Source organism: Hypanus sabinus, chromosome 10 (genome assembly GCF_030144855.1).
Source record: "Hypanus sabinus isolate sHypSab1 chromosome 10, sHypSab1.hap1, whole genome shotgun sequence".
Taxonomy (NCBI): domain Eukaryota; kingdom Metazoa; phylum Chordata; class Chondrichthyes; order Myliobatiformes; family Dasyatidae; genus Hypanus; species Hypanus sabinus.
The window spans coordinates 34,732,253-34,750,968 of record NC_082715.1 but is presented as its reverse complement, the minus strand read 5'-3'; the positions used below and the strand labels follow the sequence as shown (position 1 = coordinate 34,750,968).

At 42.0% G+C, this 18,716-nt stretch overlaps 1 protein-coding gene across 1 annotated transcript in view; it reads left to right on the top strand.

Moving 5' to 3' along the window:
* Positions 1-18,716, top strand: part of blk (BLK proto-oncogene, Src family tyrosine kinase) — a 75,863-nt gene extending 57,147 nt beyond the window's left edge. The window contains exons 10-13 of the mRNA XM_059981644.1: positions 399-475; positions 8,680-8,830; positions 16,382-16,513; positions 17,494-18,716. Of these exons, the coding sequence (XP_059837627.1) occupies positions 399-475; positions 8,680-8,830; positions 16,382-16,513; positions 17,494-17,693 (560 nt within the window). The 3' untranslated portion in view covers positions 17,694-18,716. The remainder of the gene's footprint in view (positions 1-398; positions 476-8,679; positions 8,831-16,381; positions 16,514-17,493) is intronic.

The window sequence follows — 18,716 nt, the reverse complement described above, 5'->3', positions numbered from 1 at the left end:
ATGAGAGACATAAATAGAGCGGATAACCAGCACCTTGTCATATGGTGGCAAAGGCAAATACTAGAAAACATGCGTTTGAGGCAGGTGGACAGGAGTTCAGGGGAGATGTCAGAGAGAGTACTTTTACACAGGAAGTGGTAGGTGCCTAGAATACATTGCTGAGAGCAATACAACCGGACCTTTAGGAGGTTCATATATAGGCATGTGGCGGAAAGTAAAATAGAGGATTATGAGTTGTGTAGGAGGGAGGGGTTAGAATGATTGTGGGTTAGGTTTATATAGGTCAGCACAATATTGTGGGCCAATGGGTCTGCACAGTGCTACTCTTCTCTGTTTTTATTTTTCATTAGTGGTTGTGGGTTTAAGGTGATTTGACTGTTCATTTCTTCTTTTTTCAGGTAGTTTGCTGGATTTTCTAAAGACCAACGAAGGAGGGAAGTTAGAGCTAACAAAATTAATTGACATGTCGGCTCAGGTTGGTCTTCTGGGATTGATTTAAATTCCTTTTCCTGTTTCCTTCGGTTCACTGTGAACTGACTCCCTCGGACTGGACTGGGATGCTTTAAGTTTTTGCTGACATTTCAGTGTGTTGCCTGGAACGATTCTGAAGGAAACTAAGTTTTAGGAGGAATGACTGGGTTAAAATCATGCAGACTGAATGAGACTGTTCAGCTCTCTGCAATGAATGCCCTTGTCCTTCCCCAGAGCTCTGACAAAATTTCATCCCTTCTCATTATCAATGTCACCGGAAATGGATCTGAGTGAAATAAATACCATTTCATTCTTAATTGGTGTTCTCCTAAATGGCAACTCTAATTGCATTGTTGACGCAAATCCCAAACTAGGAAACAGAGTTTATACTGATCCTGCACTGGGGCAAAAAATACAAATTCCTGCCGTTTCTTTTGGATTTCTGTGCAGAGTCTATAGTTATCTGCCATGAATTTGGCAGAAATTCCAAATAAACAGCATGGTCTTGTGGCCATTCTTATTATTTTTATTTCTTGCATGACAGCTGTGCTTCTTTACAAACCAGTAATCTTTTGCCCATAATGATTACCACTGAGAGCAGACAGAGTTATGATGATGACTAAGTGTGAAACGGAAGCAAAACAGACAAGGGTGAACAATTTCACCTTTCAGGTGAACGTTTCATGAACTTGGTGTGACCAGATACATCAAGATAAGTATGAAGTTGCTTATTCTGTAGAGGAGAGATTAAGCAATTTTATTGTCTGGAAGATACGGTCTACGATGGTCACCCCTGTTGGTTGGAATTGCCATATCTTGGTTAAATAGAAACAGAGTCAATGTTTCAGGTCTCTTTCTGCAGATGCTGCCTGACCTGCTGAGAGTTCCCAGGATTTCCTCTTTTTGTTTTGCATTTCCAGAATCTGCAAATTACCTTTCATTTCCTCCTGCTTTTCTAACGAGCAGCGGCACTCCGACCCTTGGCAGAAGTGGGGCCTAATTGTGGGACAGGTTGGCTCAAAGCTGAGGTGGCAGAGAGTCATAGAGAAGTACAGCACAGAAACAGGCCCTTTGGCCCATCTAGCCAATGCCAAAAACATTTAAACTGCCATCCATATACCTATCCAAAAATTCTCTTGAATGCTGAAATTGAGTTTACATGCACCACTTGTGCTGAGAGCTCATTCCACACTCTCAATGGACCTCTGATTGAAGAAGTTCTCCTCATGTTTCCTGTAAACTTTTCACCTTTCATCTTAAGCCATGACCTCTGGTTGTAGTCCTACCCAACCTCGGTGGAAAAAGCCTGCTTGTATTTACCCAATGTACGTTTTCTATGCACTTTCAATCTTATTTACATTTTTCCTGGAGGTAGGTGACCAAACCTGCACACACTACTCCAAGTTAGGCCTTATCAATGTCTTATACAACTTCAACATAACATCCCATCTTCTATACCCATTACATTGATTAATGAAGGCCAACGTGCCAGAAGCTTTCTTTATGATCCTATCTATCTGTGATGCCACATTCAATGAATTATGGACCTGTATTCCCAGATTCCTTTGTTCTACCATACTCCTCAGTGCCCTACCGTTCACTGTGTAAGATTTACCCTTCTACAGAAGTACAAACCCTCGCACCTGTCTGCCTTAAATTCCATCTGCCGTTTTTCAGCCCATTTTTTTTGGCTTATGCAGATCTCTCAGCAAGCCATGATAATCTTCCTTGTTGTCCACTCCTCCTCCGGTCTTGGTGTCATCCACAAATTTGTTGATCCAGTTAATCACATTATCTAGGTCGTTAATATAGTCGACAAACAACAATAGCAGTAATCCCCGTGGCACACCACTAGTCACAGGGCTTCAGTCAGAGGGGCAACTGTTTACTACCACTCTATGGCTTCTCCCACAAAGCCAACATCTAATCCAATTTGCTACCTCATCACGAATACCAAGCGACTGAACCTTCTTGATCAACCTCCCATGTGGGACCTTGTCAAATGCCTTGCTACCGTCCATGTAGATAACATCCATTGTCTTGTCTTCATCCATTTTCCTGGTAACCTGTGCACAAAAGAATTGGTTTTTCACTATTTATGAGGGAAACCTGTGCCCTGTGACTGAAATTATACTTAAAAATAAATAAATTAAAATCCAAGAGCACAAGAAATACCAAATAGGTGGGAAATCACTCAGCGGGTCAGGCAGCACCTGGGCAGACTCGAGTCTGGCTTGTCAGTTGTGGGAGTTGTTGAACTTTGTTGAAGTTAGTTAAAAACTCAGTTTTTGACAAAAATGATATGGATCTCCATACGGAAATGTGAAATACTGACCAGTTAAAAGAATAAGCCCAGAATCTTTTCATGTGGCCAGATGCTGCATGTGTTCGGTGTGCTGGTACTCTAGTCCTGTGTGTTGATGTAATGGAAACACTAACCAGAATAGTTTGTTACCAATGAAGGTGCTTATAAAGTATGGGGTGATTGCAAGAAAAACAATTAGATGGTTAGGTTGCGGTACTGGGTCCAACATCCCACTAAATGTGAAGTAAATGCAACTAAACACAACGGGGAACATGTGTTCAGAAGATAATGAGTTAAAATCAATGTGGCCAAATGGCAAATAGCCATTTCAACAAAGTACAAATAACAAAAAGCTAGAAGGAAATGTTTTGACAGGTTTTAGAGATGGTTTTGATAGATCTTAAAATTTAGGTTAGTCTCCTAGCCTATTTTTTCATGGCTGCTCTCCTGAATCACTGGTGTAATCTGTGATAAGATACTTAATTTGCATTTGTAAACATTTGCTGCAGCTATAAGTCAGCCATACCTTTAACTCAACACATTCAATACAGCTCACATTTGCAACATGTTACAGCTGTTGCCAGTTTCTGGGGGCGGTGGGTTGAGTATCTGTTAGTATCAATGATCTTTTACAGCTGTCAGTAATCGCAGATGACAGAGGCTCAGAGTATGGTAGACCTCTACAATTGGTAGAATCAAACAAGATAATTTAGTTTGAAATCTTAAAGAAAAACATTTCTACTGTTTTTTCCCCCCTGAATCTACTAAACTACAAAGCTGAATCCCAGACAAGAGAAAATCTGCAGATGCTGAAAATCCTAGCAACACACACAAAATGGTGGAGGAACTCAGCAGACCAGGCTGCATCTATGGAAAAGAGTACAGTCTACGTTTCGGTCCGAGGTCCTTCATCAGGACTGGGGAAAACGATGAGCAGTCAGAGTAACTGCTCATATTTTTTTTCTGAGTGCTGATAAAGGCTCTTGGCCTGGAAGGTTGAGTGTGCACTTTCCCATAGATACTGCCTGGTCTGCAAAATACAAAGTTGATTAATTTCAATCGTTTTCTGAAACAGATACAAAAAGAGAGTTAACCTGTGTATAGTCTTCAATGTTGCTAAAATTAGAGACACATGCTCTTAGCAGGAGAAAATGCTAATTTAGGAAGATAGGTGGCCTATCAGAGAAACCTGTTGTTGCTTTACTTTTACTTCTTATCAACTTTGAGATCAGTAGAGGAAATGATTTCATTGCCTCTATTTTCCACTGTGATAAGCAGGTTTTTTTTTAAAAAAAATTGGCCCGAATTGAGGAAATGAAATACAGCAGACATCTGTCCATTATAGATTGGAATAGTTTGTTTTATTTGTGTTGAGTGGCAGACTTCTTAGAGATGACAGTTCAAAAAGTGTAGCTCCATTGTGCTGTCAAAATTGTTTATTGTGACAGCAAAACAAAACCTGGAGAGCTCAGGCCAAGATTTTACAATCCAAGAAGAGTTGCTGCAAAGCAATACACAAAAAATGCAGGATGGAATCAGCAGGTCAGGGAGCATCTATGGAGAGGAACAAAGAATCAACCTTTTTGGGGCTAGACTGTTCATCTGGTGAGGAAAGGAAGGGAGAAGAAGCCAGAATAAGAAGGTGGGGCAAGGTGAAGAAGTAGGTGAAGCTATGAAAAGGGGAAGGGGGGGGGATAAAGTGAGAAGCAGAGAGGTAATGGGTGAAAAAGACAAAGGGCTGAAGAAGAAAAAGAATCCCAGGGTTGACATATATGTAACTTTACTTAAAACTTTGAAGAAGGAATCTGATAGGAGAAGACAGTGGGACCATGGGAGACAGGAAAATGTTATAAGTTACCGCGAGTTTTGGATTTAACTGGCAAATGTAATGTTTGCTCCAAATCTACAGAAAGAAGTTAAAAGGCAGCCAATCTTACAGGATGCTGTTAGAAAAGACCACAGTGAGGCTCGAACAACAACACAAAAAAGCCTTAATTAGAAGGAGAAATAACAATCTAGGCAAAGATACCACAGTGCCTCATTTTCACAAACTGTGCTGAAGTAAAGGTCCAGTTCATTTGATTTTAGTGGTTTTGAAATCCCCTCACCAAGGGAAAAAACCAGTTTGTGTCAATATAGAGTGACCTCAGTCTGACGTAATTAGCAGTACTTGGCTCAGGTATATCATTCAGCCTTCATCGAGAGCCTCTAACTGTACACCCCTTGCATCGCTGACTTCTTTTCTCTTGCTTTTGGTAATTTTCCACTGAGCCCTCTGTCCATCTTTGAGTTATTTGTTTTTCTGGCTGGCCATAACTGTACTCATTTTCATCCAGACCTCTATAACCTGATAAATTCAGTGAATGTTATCCTGGGATCTTTTTTTTATGAACACCGGCCTTTTATACTTTCTCTCTTTTTTTCCCTCTTTGATCATTACCAGCTTAAGAACTTGCTGTCTGGCATCCTCTCTTTAAACTCCTAAGGTGCCCTGTTCTTTTGAGCACCAACGTAATACATTATTCTTTGATGTATTGGCTTCGCGATGTTGTGTGGCAGCTAGACATCTCCCTCTTGGGAAGAAAAGATTTTAAAGCAGCCCCTTTAAAGCAACATCTTTAAAACAACAGGAAGGTTTCTCAACACAATATGTAGATAAGCTTACAAGAGAAGAGACTGTACTTGATTTGGTACTCGGAAATGAACCTGGTCAGTTGTCAGATCTCTCTGTGGGAGAGCATTTTGGAGATAATGTTCACAATTCTATCTCCTTTACAATAGCATTAGAGAGAGATAGGAACAGACAAGTTTGAAAAATGTTTAATTGGAGTAAGGGGAATTATGAGGCTCTCAGGTAGAAAATTGGAAGCTTAAATTGGACACAGATGTTCTCAAGGAAAAGTATGGAAGAAATGTGGCAAAAGTTCAGGGAATATTTGTGTGGAGTTCTGCATAGTTACATTCCAATGAGACAGGGAAATTATAGTAGGGTACAGGAACCGTGGTGTACAAAGGCTGTAATAAATCTAGTCAAGAAGTAAAGAAAAGCTTACGAAAGGTTCAGAGAGCTAGGTAATGTTAGAGATCTAGAGGAATATAAGGCTAATAGGAAGGAGCTTAAGAAGGAAATTAGGAGAGCCAGAAGGGGCCGTGAGAATGCCTTGTTGGGCAGGATTAAGGAAAACCCCAAGACATTCTACATGTATGTGAAGAGCAAGAGGATAAGATGTGAAAGAATAGGACCTATCAAGTGTGACAGTGGGAAAATGTGTATGGAACTGGAGGAAATAGCAGAGCTACTTAATTAATACTTTACTTCAGTATTCACTTTGGAAAAGGATCTTGTTGATTGTAGTGATGACTTGCAGCAGACTGAAAAGCTTGAGCATGTAGATATTAAGGAAGAGGATGTACTGGAGCTTTTGGAAAGCATCAAGTTGAATAAGTTGCCAGGACCAGATGAGATGTACCCCAGGCTACTGTGGGAGGCGAGGGAGGAGATTGCTGAGCCTCTAGCAATGATCTTTGTATCATCAATGGGGACGGGAGAGGTTACGGAGGATTGGAGAATTGCAGATGTTGTTCCTTTATTCAGGAAAGGGAGTAGAGATAGCCCAGGAATTTATAGACCAGTGAGTCTTACCTCAGTGGTTGGTAAGTTGATGGAGAAGATCCTGAGATGCAGGATTTATGAACATTTGGAGAGGTCAGCATGACTTTGTCAAGGGCAGGTTGTGCCTTATAGCCTGATTAAATTTTTGGAGGATATGACTAAACACATTGATGAAGGAAGGGCAGTAGATGTAGTGTATATGGATTTCAGCAAGGCATTTGACAAGGTACCCCATGCAAGGCTTATTGAGAAAGTAAGGAGGCATGGGATCCATGGGGACATTGCTTTGTGGATCCAGAACTGGGTTGCCCACAGAAGGCAAAGAGGGGTTGTAGACGGGTCATATTCTGCATGGAGGTCAGTCACCAGTGGTGTGCCTCAGGGATCTGTTCTGGGACCCTGACTCTTCATGATTTTTATAAATGACCTGAATGAGGAAGTGGAGGGATGGGTTAGTAAGTCTGCTGATGACACAAAGGTTGGAGGTGTTTTGGATAGTGTGGAGGGCTGCCAGAGGTTACAGCAGAACATTGATAAGATGCAAAACTGGGCTGAGAAGTGGCAGATGGAGTTTAACCTAGATAAGTGTGAAGTGGTTCATTTTGGTAGGTCAAATATGATGGCAGAATATGGTAAGACTCTTGGCAGTGTGGAGGATCAGAGGGATCTTGGGGTCTGAGTCCATAGGACACTCAAAGCAGCTGCGCAGATTGATTCTGTGGTTAAGAAGGCGTACGGTGTATTGGCCTTCATCAATCGTAGAATTGAATTTAGGAGCCGAGTGGTAATGTTGCAGCTATATAGGACCCTGGTCAGACCCCACTTGGAGTACTGTGCTCAGTTCTGGTCTCCTCACTACAGGAAGGATGTGGAAGCCATAGAAAAGGTGCAAAGGAGATTTACAAGGAAGTTGCCTGGATTGGGGAGCATGCCTTACGAGAATAGGTTGAGTGAGCTTGGCCTTTTCTCCTTGGAGTGAAGGAGGATGAGAAGTGACTAGTGGTGCAGGGAGAAACAATAGGGTCTTTTAAGAGACTTTTGGATAGGTACATGGAGCTTAGTAAAACAGAGGGCTATAGGTAAGCCTAGTAATTTCTAAGGTAGGGACATGTTTGGCACAACTTTGTGGGCCAAAGGGCCTGTATTGTGCTGTAGGTTTTCTATGTTCTATCTAGATCTAAGTATTCTTTTAAGAGTTATTTTGCTTATTTGTGGATGTTGGGATAACTATATACTTCCATAGCATTTGCAGAAGTACAGAGTTGAGTCTGGATACAAGAACACACCCTGCAGAAAGATGGTCATCAATGAAGTTGAAAGAGGAGATAGGTCTGTCGGAATTCCTGTAGCTTGTCTGGGCTAGTTTCAGGGAAAAAAAGTTGCCCTTGAAAGGGCTGAACGTGACATACTGAAGTTATTATTAATAATTAGTTAAAAGCTGGTGAAACAGAACAATAAAGGATTTTGTAGTGGAGGAAGTGGTTCGGATCATCAAGGCACAGTGAGAGACTGTAGACTTGACCACCTAAGTCAGCTTGTATGAAAATCTCTGGAAGAAGTTACAGAAGGATTTTACAAATTTATATAGAAGAATTTGTAGAATAAAATACACCTTTATTATATTTGATTGTCATTCAACAATTCACATGTATACAGTCAAACAAAACAACACTCCTCCAGGGCCAAGGTGCAAAACGCAGCACATACAGTCGCAAAAATAATGTTACCATAAGTCACAAACGAGAAAATCTGCAGATGCTGGAAATCCGAGCAACACACACACAAAATGCTGGAGGAATTCAGCAGGCCAGGAAGGACTGCCGAAGGTTTTTGGCCCGAAAACTTGACTGTACTTTTTTCCATAGCTGCTGCCTGGTGTGTGCGTGTATGTGTGTTGCCACAGGTCCCTTATTGGCACGACCTGAAAGTTGATAGTGCATGTGATGATGTCCTATAGCCATATTTCTGCAAGAGTAGGAATATTTCCGATAACATCTCACATAAATGCAGCAGGAATTGTCCTTGAGTAATGTTGAGAACTGAATTTTGATCAGACTTCCCTGTGAAGGAAGTACTTAGCTTTAATAGAATTGGAATATAGTGTTTAGCATACTGCTGTGGTTCTTGTTTCTAAATACCGAGTGAAATAGGATGAGGATGTACCTGGCTCAGGGAAAGGAATCAACTGCATATGCAAGTCTAACAGTTTATCATGAAAAAGATGAACAGCAAATTATTTAAATAACCACATACTGGCAAATTTTATATATGGAATGTATTTTTTTTTCAGGTGGCAGAGGGCATGGCGTATATTGAACAGAAAAAATACATCCACAGGGATCTGCGAGCTGCCAATATATTGGTATCTGATTCGTTGGTCTGCAAGATTGCAGATTTTGGTCTTGCCCGACTTATAGATCATGAATACACAGCACGTGAAGGTAAGCCTTTGCTAAGCTCTTGCTTTGAGCGCCAAGACATACCTGACACATTTTTTTTTTTTTAAATACTTTAGCCCTGCGGCCTCATTTCCATTAAGTCAAAAGGCTGTGCAAGGATGACCAAGCTGTTTCATTTTGACGTTGAGCCATTTGCTACTTTCCAATAGAGTAAATGTATTTCTCAATTCTCTTATCTGGGAAGAAGGACCATTCCGGGATCCTGCAAAATTCTGTAATTGCAACTATCACCAACAAAGGAGACGAATCTGATTGCTATGAGAATGGAAGAGTCTCTCCTTTCCAAACGTCCTGGGCTGCTTCCTCACGGTGGCTGAAGAGGTGTAGCCAGAATCACTCTATGGATTCACATTGTCTAGAGCAGGGGTTCCTAACTTTTTTATGCCATGATCAATATCATTAAGCAAGGGATCCATGGGCCCCAGGTTGGGAGCCCCTAGTCTAGAGGGATAATGAGCACATTCTTCACTATGATATAAATCCAGGAGAAATCATTTTCATTAGTTACTTATTATTCTGGCACAGAAGAATACCATTCAGGACGGTGGACCTCCGCCTCCTCCCAACAAAACAATCTATCGCTCTCCTCCCTCTCTTCTCCACCTTAACCCTGAAGTTGATTATCTTCACACAATGATCTACAAACAACCTCCCTTTGCTTCTTTGGGCACTTGCCTGTACAAAGTCATGATTTGCAGTAGTCAGTGAACCAAATTAGAAGGTGTTTGGGATGCAGGAGAAAACCAGAGCAGCTGAGGGAAACCCATGAGTTTGTGGGAGAATAGGCAAGTTCCACACAGGCTGCATCAGAATGGGACCAGAGCATAGAATGATGAGGAACAGTATCAACACAATATCTCACAGAGTCTTTGATTCTGTCAATAGAGATATTATGAATTTCTCTGCACCCTGAGGCAATCATCTCCATTTCTGTGGCTTCTACATGATAACAAGCAAGCAAACAAATTATATTTCTAGCCAATGGGTGCATTGCAGTATCAGCATTATGTCACAGTGCTGGGGGAGTGAATCTACAGGATAAGCAGGAAGCTTGTTCCAGAAATGCAGTCACTCCTACATCAGCCATTGAATCACTGTGCACAGATGAGTCTTGCACGCTTGTTGGGAGAATGGGAATCACTTTCACTTGAATACTGCGTTTCTGTGTGATGCACCATCAATAACTCTCTCTGAGACGTAAAGGCGAGATATCGGCTTTTATTGACTGGAAGAAGGAACAAGCAGTGGTTGACCACCATACTACATCCTGGAGACTGAGAAGCCGGGCTCAGGCCTCAATCGCCTTTATACAGGGGTCTGTGGGAGGAGCCACAGGAGCAGTCAGCAGGGGGCTTGTCCAGACAGGTATATGTAGTTCACCACATTCACCCCCCTTTGTTTTTTAAAAAAAAAGTCCCCATGTGGCAAAGTTTCTTACATTTACAGGTTAAGTCTATCAGTTGGTCGAATCTGTTGCTGCGATCTACGTAGCACCGGCTGGGATTGCACAGATGCCGGTGGTGCTTGCACCGGAGTCGGAGGTTGTGCTGGTTCCGGCCTAACTGGAGGTGTCAGCCCCTAGGCGTCAGTGATCCCTCATGCCTGTGCGAGGCGCCTGGTATATACGCGTACGAGACGCCCAGTATAGGAGTGTCGTGAGGAGTCTGTGAAGGGCTCGGTGTGCGCGGTCTCACTTCGGGTGCAGGGTTCATAGTTACCGTGGAGTGTTCGGGGTAGTGGTCTGCTGCTCCTGAAGGCGCCAGGTCGCGGACAGAGACCGTGTCCTCCCGCCCATCAGGTAAAACCACGTAGGCATACTGGGGGTTCACATGTAGAAGGTGAACCCTCTCGACCAGCGGGGAGTATTTATTGCTCCTCACATGTTTCCGGAGCAGCACTGGCCCTGGGGACGTCAGCCAAGCCGGTAGGGTGGTCCCAGTGACAGACTTCCTGGGAAAAGAGAATAGGCGCTCGTGAGGGGTGGCATTGGTGGACGTACATAACAGGGAGCGGATAGAGTGGAGTGCCTCAGTGAGGACCTCCTGCCATCGACAGACCGGCAACCCTTTTGACTTGAGGGCTAAAAGTGTGGCCTTCCACACTGTGGCATTCTCCCTCTCCACCTGTCCATTTCCCTGGGGATTATAACTCGTAGTCCTACCAGTAGCAATGCCCCTAGCTAGCAGGTACCGGCGCAGCTCGTCACTCATAAAGGAGGACCCTCTATCACTGTGGATATAGCAGGGATATCCGAACAGAGTGAAGAGCTGGCGCAGGGCTTTTATGACGGACGTAGTAGTGGTGTCGGGGTAGGGGATGGCAAAGGGGAACCGCGAGTACTCGTCGATAATATTGAGAAAATAGACATTGCGGTCGTTGGAGGGAAGGGGGCCCTTAAAGTCGACACTCAGTCGCTCAAAAGGGCGGGTGGCTTTCACAAGTTGCGCCGTTTCAGGATGGTAGAAGTGCGGTTTGCTCTCAGCGCAGATTTGGCAGTCCCTGGTCATCGTCCTGATGTCCTCCAGGGAGTACGGCAGGCTCTGGGCTTTCACGAAATGGTAAAATCGTGTGACCCCCTGATGGCAAAGATGTGCATGGAGGGTGTATAGCTGGTCGAGCTGTGCGCTGGCACACGCTCCCCGGGATAGGGCATCAGGGGGCTCATTGAGTCTGCCAGGCTAGTACAGGATGTCATAGTTGTAGGTGGAGAGTTCTATTCTCCACCGCAAAATTTTATCATTTTGTACCTGCGCACCACTTCTGATGTCTGCTTTCCTGAGTAGCTGTAGTAGGCCCTAATGTGCAGCGAGAGCCTGCTGCACTCTCTAGGCTGTAACTGTGCAACTCTCTCGTTATCCCACTCCCTAGTGCAGTAGACCTGCAGATTATAGTATTCTTCATGGTCAGCTGTGTTTTATAATCATAGAAAAGATGAACAGGACAAGAAATTTCACCGTTGATTGGAGCTGGAGAGGCCACTGTGACTGTGCACACTGCCATCCTATGATGACAGACCTCAGGCCTGGAGCAAAGGTCACAGTCAATAGACAATAATGATTGCCAACCTCTTGTATGCTTTTAATATTTTGACTAGCCAGCTTAGGCACATCAGAGCAATAGCGATTGTATTCACGAAATCCTCCACATATACTAGCAGTGTAACCAAACTGCCGGACTCCTAGCCCAACATCCTCCGTACTGAGGCTGTAATTGTGCATGGTAGTATAACAGCATAACACTATTACAGCGCCAACTGTCACTAATGGGCTTCGATTCCTACCGATGTCTGTTTGGAATTTGTAGCGTTCTCCCCATTACTAAGTGAGTTTCCCACTGCTTCTCCAGTCTCCTCCACATTCCAAGGATGTATGGGTTGTTGTTACTGAGCTAGCCCATAAGGCCATAAAATACAGGAGTAGAATTAGGCCATGTGGCTCATTGAGCCTGCTCTGCCATTTCATCATGATCCAATTTTCCTCTCAGCCCCAGTCTCCTGCCTTCTCTCTGTGTTCCTTCATTTTCTGATCAGTCAAGAATCTACCAATCTCTGCCTTAATTACACATAAAGACTTGGCATTCACCGTTGCCTGTGGCAAACAGCTCTACAGATTCACCACTCTCTGGCCAAAGAAATTCTGAGACTGTGTCCTCTGGTCTTAGATTCTCTCATCTTAGGAAATATTCACTGCACATCCACTCTATCAAGGCCTTTCACCATTCAAAAGGTTTCAATAAGGTCATCCCTCATTCTTCTGAATTCTAGTGAATACAGCCTTAGAGCTACCAAGCACTCCTCATTTGACAAGCTGTTCAATCCTGGAATCATTTTCGTGAACCTCCTTTGAACCCTCTTCAGTTTTAGCACATCCTTTCTAAGATAAGGGTCACAAAACTGCTCACAATACTCCAACTGAGGCATCATCAGTGATTTATAAAGTCTTAACATTGTACCTTTGCTTTTATCCAGTATTCTAGTCCTCTTGAAATGAATACGAACACTGCATTTGCCTTCCTCATCGCAGACTCAACTTGCAAACCATCCTTTAGGGAATCCTGCACAAGGACTCCCAAGATCCATTGCACTTCAGATTTTTGTATTTTCTCTCCATTTAGAAAAAGGTCAAAACCCTTTCATTTCTTCCATCAAAGTGTTGAACATACACTTTCCAACAATGCCATATACTTCCCATCTGCCATTTCTTTACCCATTCTCCTATTATCTAAGTCATTCTGTTGCTTCTCTACTTCCTCAAAACTACCTTCCCCTCCACCTATCTTCATCTCATCTGCAAACTTTGCAACAAAGCCATCAATTCCATCATCCAAATCATTGACATATAATAAAAAGGGTCAGTCCCCTGTGGAACACCACTAGTCACCAGTAGCAAAGCAGGAAAGACTCCCTTTATTCCCACTCTTTACCCCCTGCCAGTCTGTCACTGCTTTGTCCATGCTAGAATATTTCCAGTAATATTATGGGCTCATAGCTTGTTAAGCAGCCTCATGTGTGGCACCTTGTCAAAGGCCTTCTGAAAATCCAAGTGTACAATATCAACTGATTCTCCTTTGTCTATCTTCGTTGTTATTTCTTCAAAGAATTCCAACAGATTTGTCAGGCTGGTGCACTATCAATTACTCCAAAAGACTGTAAGTAGAGTAAATACTGAAAGGCTTTTATTAACAGTAAAATGGATCCACGTCCATGCTGTATGTCTGTCCTGGACTGTGGGAGGAGCAGTGACATAATCGTCTTTATCCAGGGGTCTGTGGAAGGAGGCACAGGAGCAGTCACAGAGGGGCCTGTCCAGGCTTGTCCAGGCAGATAACCCAGTTACAACCTATATACATGGCTTACCACACAGGCAAGATTTTCCCTTGAGGAAACCATGCTGACTGTAGTCTCTTTTATCATGGGCCTCCAAGTACCCTGAGATCTGATCCATAATAATTGACTCCAACATCTTCCCAACCACTGAGGTGAGACCAACTGGCCATAATTTCCTTTTGTCTATCTTTCTCTCTTCTTGAAGAGTGGAGTGACATTTGCAGGTTTCCAGTCTTCCGGAATTATTCCAGAATCTAATGATTCTTGAAAGATCATTGCTAATGCCGCCACAATCTCTTCAGCTACCACTTTCAGAACTCTGGTGTGTATACCATTTGATCCAGGTGACTTATCCAACTTCAGGCCTTCTAATTTCCTTCTCTCTAGTTATGGTAACTTAACAAACTTCATGCCCCTGACACTCTGGAACTTTCGCCATACTGCTAGTATCTTCCATAGTGAAGACTGATGCAAAATACTTATTCAATTCATCTGCTATTCAGTTGTGGACACACGAGGTGTGGCAAATAAAACTAATTTTTACTGCCGGATGAGCCACAGGTTAGTTTTCCCAACACCAGACTCATGAGATAGGCACCCTGTCACACAGGGAATTCCCTGGAACACAAAAAAGTGGTTCTTCTCAAAACCTACTTGGTTAAAGGGTACCATCCATATCAACTCATGGGAATATTTTGCCTGTGGCTGGTCAATATGGAAAAGGAGTATCTGGGAAAGCATTGCAGTGAAAAATAGCAGTAGTCCTAAACATTCCAACTAACACATCCAACATTTCTGTCAAGCAGCTCCTATACCTGTTGTGTGGGAGTCTGGAAAAGCTATATTGGTCTCATCAGATCTCTCAGAGCCTATGAACCTGGAGTGGAAGTGAGTCATCCTCATCTCTGAGGGGCAGATTAAGGAGAAGACATTTGAATCAGGTTCAATGTTTCATGGTGAACCTGGGACACGTGCTGTCCAATCACGTAAGATTGATTGGATTGAGAAAATAGAACTGAATTTAAGGGACAGAAATCACCAAAGATACCACCTAATGTAAGATAGGATGCATTAGACTATATCTGCATTAATCTTCACCTGTATTCCAAGATGGTGTGGACCTTAGCTGGCTCCATTGAGGTTGTGGCTCAGATTTAGGGTTTTAATGTGAGAAAGGGATGCATTCATCTATATGCCTGCATAATGCAGGGAAAAATAGTGCAATTTCCTTTACAACATCATGGTTGAATACATAATTGTTAATAGTCATTGAGGGTCCTATATGGCGGATGTCATTATTTGGTTCTGGATTTAGGCACAAAATTGCCCAGCATTGGCCACTTGTTCTTAAGTGAAAGCATAAGCCCTGATTGTTTCAATAGTGGGAATATAACATTATAAACACGAGAAATTCTGCGGGTGCTGGAAATCCAGAACAACACACTCAAGGTGCTGGAGGAACGCAACAGCAAATCAGGCAGCAACTATGGAAATGAATAAACAGTCAATGTTTTAGGCTGAGACCCTTCTTCAGAACATTGAGTAGCATGATGCCATTTTTAAACATTGGTAAAAGTAGATAAGAATAAGTTCTTGATGGTTTAAATGAATTTGAAAGGCAATTCATAATGCACTGAGAGGGTATAAATACATCTACTGTAGGGAGAAATGACATTATTCAGGCCTGGGGGTTAATTGTATTTTTCAGTAGGAAAATGGTCAGGAATAGTTCAGCTGACTCCAGTGCAACTTTCCTTCAGATCTGAGATGTAGTAAAGACCAACAGTTTGAATTAATCTTTAGAAATCCTACCCAATCTAACAAAAAATACTGTGGATGGCCACTATCAATTACTTCTTAGTGAGGACAAGTGGCAAAAACATTAAAAAGGCAAGTTGGTGGGCACGTTAACGAATATTGCTGAGTGCTGAGCAATAACAGGAAGGAGATCTGAACTGATGAGACTACTTTTCTTGGAGTTGACATGTCTGATTGGCCTCCAGTGTCATGTTAAATGAATGATAAATACAACTGTGTGTGGTGAACATATTCTATCCTTCAATCACGGAGCAGAACCTTTCATTGAAAGAGCATTTCCCTAAAATTTATCCTCTGAAATGAAGCTTAAAAGACAGAGTATAATAACTATTTTCAGAAGATTACTGTATTATTATAATAAATAATTAACCACTCATAATCATTCTAGGATTGGGACAGATGTGAAAAATGTAGGCTGTTCTTAATATAGATAAATCTTCAATAGCTTTAATGCTTTGCTCTGGGTAATGAGTCAACAGGGTTTTTGGATTCTAATTCTAATCAAAGAAAAGTATGTATCGTTAAAAAGAAGATTGCTATTTTACATTCCTAAAAGCAGATTGTTATTTGGCTATCAGTCTTCGTTAACTGAAAGATCAGCTGCTCAATGTTTCAGTGGCTCTGTTCATCATGGATCTGTGTAGTCCAGCTGGGTTCCATGTTCCAGGTTGGTGCTGTATTAATTACACTCAACTACATTGGACAACCTGATAAAGAGGCAATGACCTTCACTCTCTGCACAGTACCACAATATTTGCATGTTACAAGCTCTCAGAACTAGCTTTCCGGATCCACAGATATTGAATATCTAATAAATCAAGGCATTCAGAAGGAAAAAGTGGGGAAATTGGAAGGAAAATAATAGGTTTTTTTGTTATTTTTCTTTGCAGGTGCTAAATTCCCTATCAAATGGACAGCTCCAGAGGCTATTAATTACGGTACCTTCACAATCAAGTCTGATGTCTGGTCCTTTGGTGTACTTTTAACGGAAATTACAACGTATGGGAGAGTACCATATCCAGGTAATATGGATCGAGAAATTTATGCTCTTTTACTCATAGTCTGTAGAATAATTTCATATAGTTGATATTAAAGGCAGTCCCATGACACTCCAAGAAGGACCCATTAAATCAGTGACACAATGTTGTAGCAGTGAAATAGTTAACTTAACATGACCCCACTCCTCCCTTAGAATATGTGCATAATTTGATATGATGGTAATTTTACCATGATCCCTTAGGCCATGGGCCAAAGTGAGAAACTGGATTGTATCCTCTGGCTATATTGGCAAATGTGAAATGCCAAGTAAATAGTGCTTGACGTAGTGTATTACTGAATGCATATAACATTTTGCAACACACCAAGCTTGCTGGAGCTCTGAGTAACACACACAAAATGCTGGAGGAACTCATCAGACCAGGCATCATCAATGGAAAAAAGAACAGCTGATGTTTTGGGCTGGAACTCTTTGGTAGGACTGGAGAGAAAAAAAGCTGAGGAGGTGATTTAAAAGGTGGAGGGAGGGGAAAAAGAACCACTAGGTGGATCATGATTCACACAAAATATGATTGGATAAGAGTCTTCAACATCTTCTATTATGACTTCTATATTACCAAGGTTTCAGTTATCCTAATTGACACTTCTGGAGACTTGTTTGTATTGAGCTTCAGAGTTGTGAGATTAGAGGCCTAGGGCAATTTGGCATGGCTGCTTCCCTCATGTTCTGGTATCCCCTGCCGTCACTCAAGAAAAAAAATCCCCTGACCCTTGCCCTGAACCTATTTGCCTCAGCAAGGTATTAGCTGCTGATATTCAAGTAACTTGATGCAATGGTAAGAGTAAGGATTAAGATGACGTTCAGTAGGCAGGTAGAGGCTGAAAACCTCCACACGAATTTCTCCTGTAGGTATATGTGAATTTCATGTAATTGACTATTTCTCATGTGAAATCATAGACAAGTAACTTTGCTGATTATTTGTTGGTTACCACTTGTGTTCTGCAGGGATGAGTAACCCTGAAGTAATCCGGAGTCTAGAACGCGGGTATCGAATGCCTCGCCCCGACAACTGCTCAAATGAACTCTATGATATCATGTTGAACTGCTGGAAAACTGCTCCAGACGACAGACCCACATTTGAATACTTACAGAGTATTCTGGAGGACTTCTTCACAGCCACAGAAGGGCTCTATCATTCTGCTTAGCTCCAGGCACCTAGTGAAAGAAGCAGGTGCTTTGCCACCAGACCTCAAATTAAACACTTTGTTTTCATTCATGTGTTGCTGAAAACAATTCAAAGAAAACCAGCTTCTTATGTGTTTTGTCCTAATTGGTTTGCCATAATCGTTTGGTTTTAACCGTAAACAAGCCACATTTTGGGCTGATGTTCTGAAGACTCAGTGTTAATAGAAACATGTGCCTGCAGAAGAAACTATTGAGCACGTTTCATTGGAAGTGCCTTCCACAAACTCTTGTGAGCATAGAAAAATGTCGTTCCTGATTAAGTACCTTGCCAGCATTTTTGACAGCTCCTTCTCCTTGGGATCTTTGGCTGGTTTAGATAAAATTTGTGTACACTTTTCATGCTGACTTGGGAAACTCATTCCAAGCTTGTCATCTTGAAACCTTCACATTATGTTTTGTAGCTGTCTAGCTATGTCAGTTCACTGACTGAATGCTAGAAACATTGAGAGTTTTTTAAATTTCATTTTTATTATGTTCTATATTTTATAGAGAGTATCTGAACAATTTCATATGAAACCATTATTGCTTATGCTGGAAGTTTTCCTGAAGCTATATTGGCTGTTCTGGCTTGTTAATGTATTACAAGATGTAAGCCAAAATTTTTCAAAGCTACAGATTTTTCTGAAGTTTAAATCATCATTGAACTCATGTTAAAATGATCTTGCTTTTTACTTGAATATGCACAATTGTTCACATCTAAACATATTGCTTAGAGACTGTACGGTGCAATTCCAATTCAGTGGTTTGCTGATTTTCCAACTGTTGAGTGATGCAGATCATGAGAGCTTAACCTTGACTCTAGCTCAAGCTCTTTGATTACCATCAGTTTACAGAGCAGAAGTTTATTTAAGAACTTTCGTTCAACATTGAACCAAAATATGATTTGCAGTAAGGGTTGAGGATTCATCCTTTTAAAAGACTTGTGGTTTGGTATTTTGCAGTTCATGTATGATAAGAAGGAACCACGTGATTTGAAATTATTG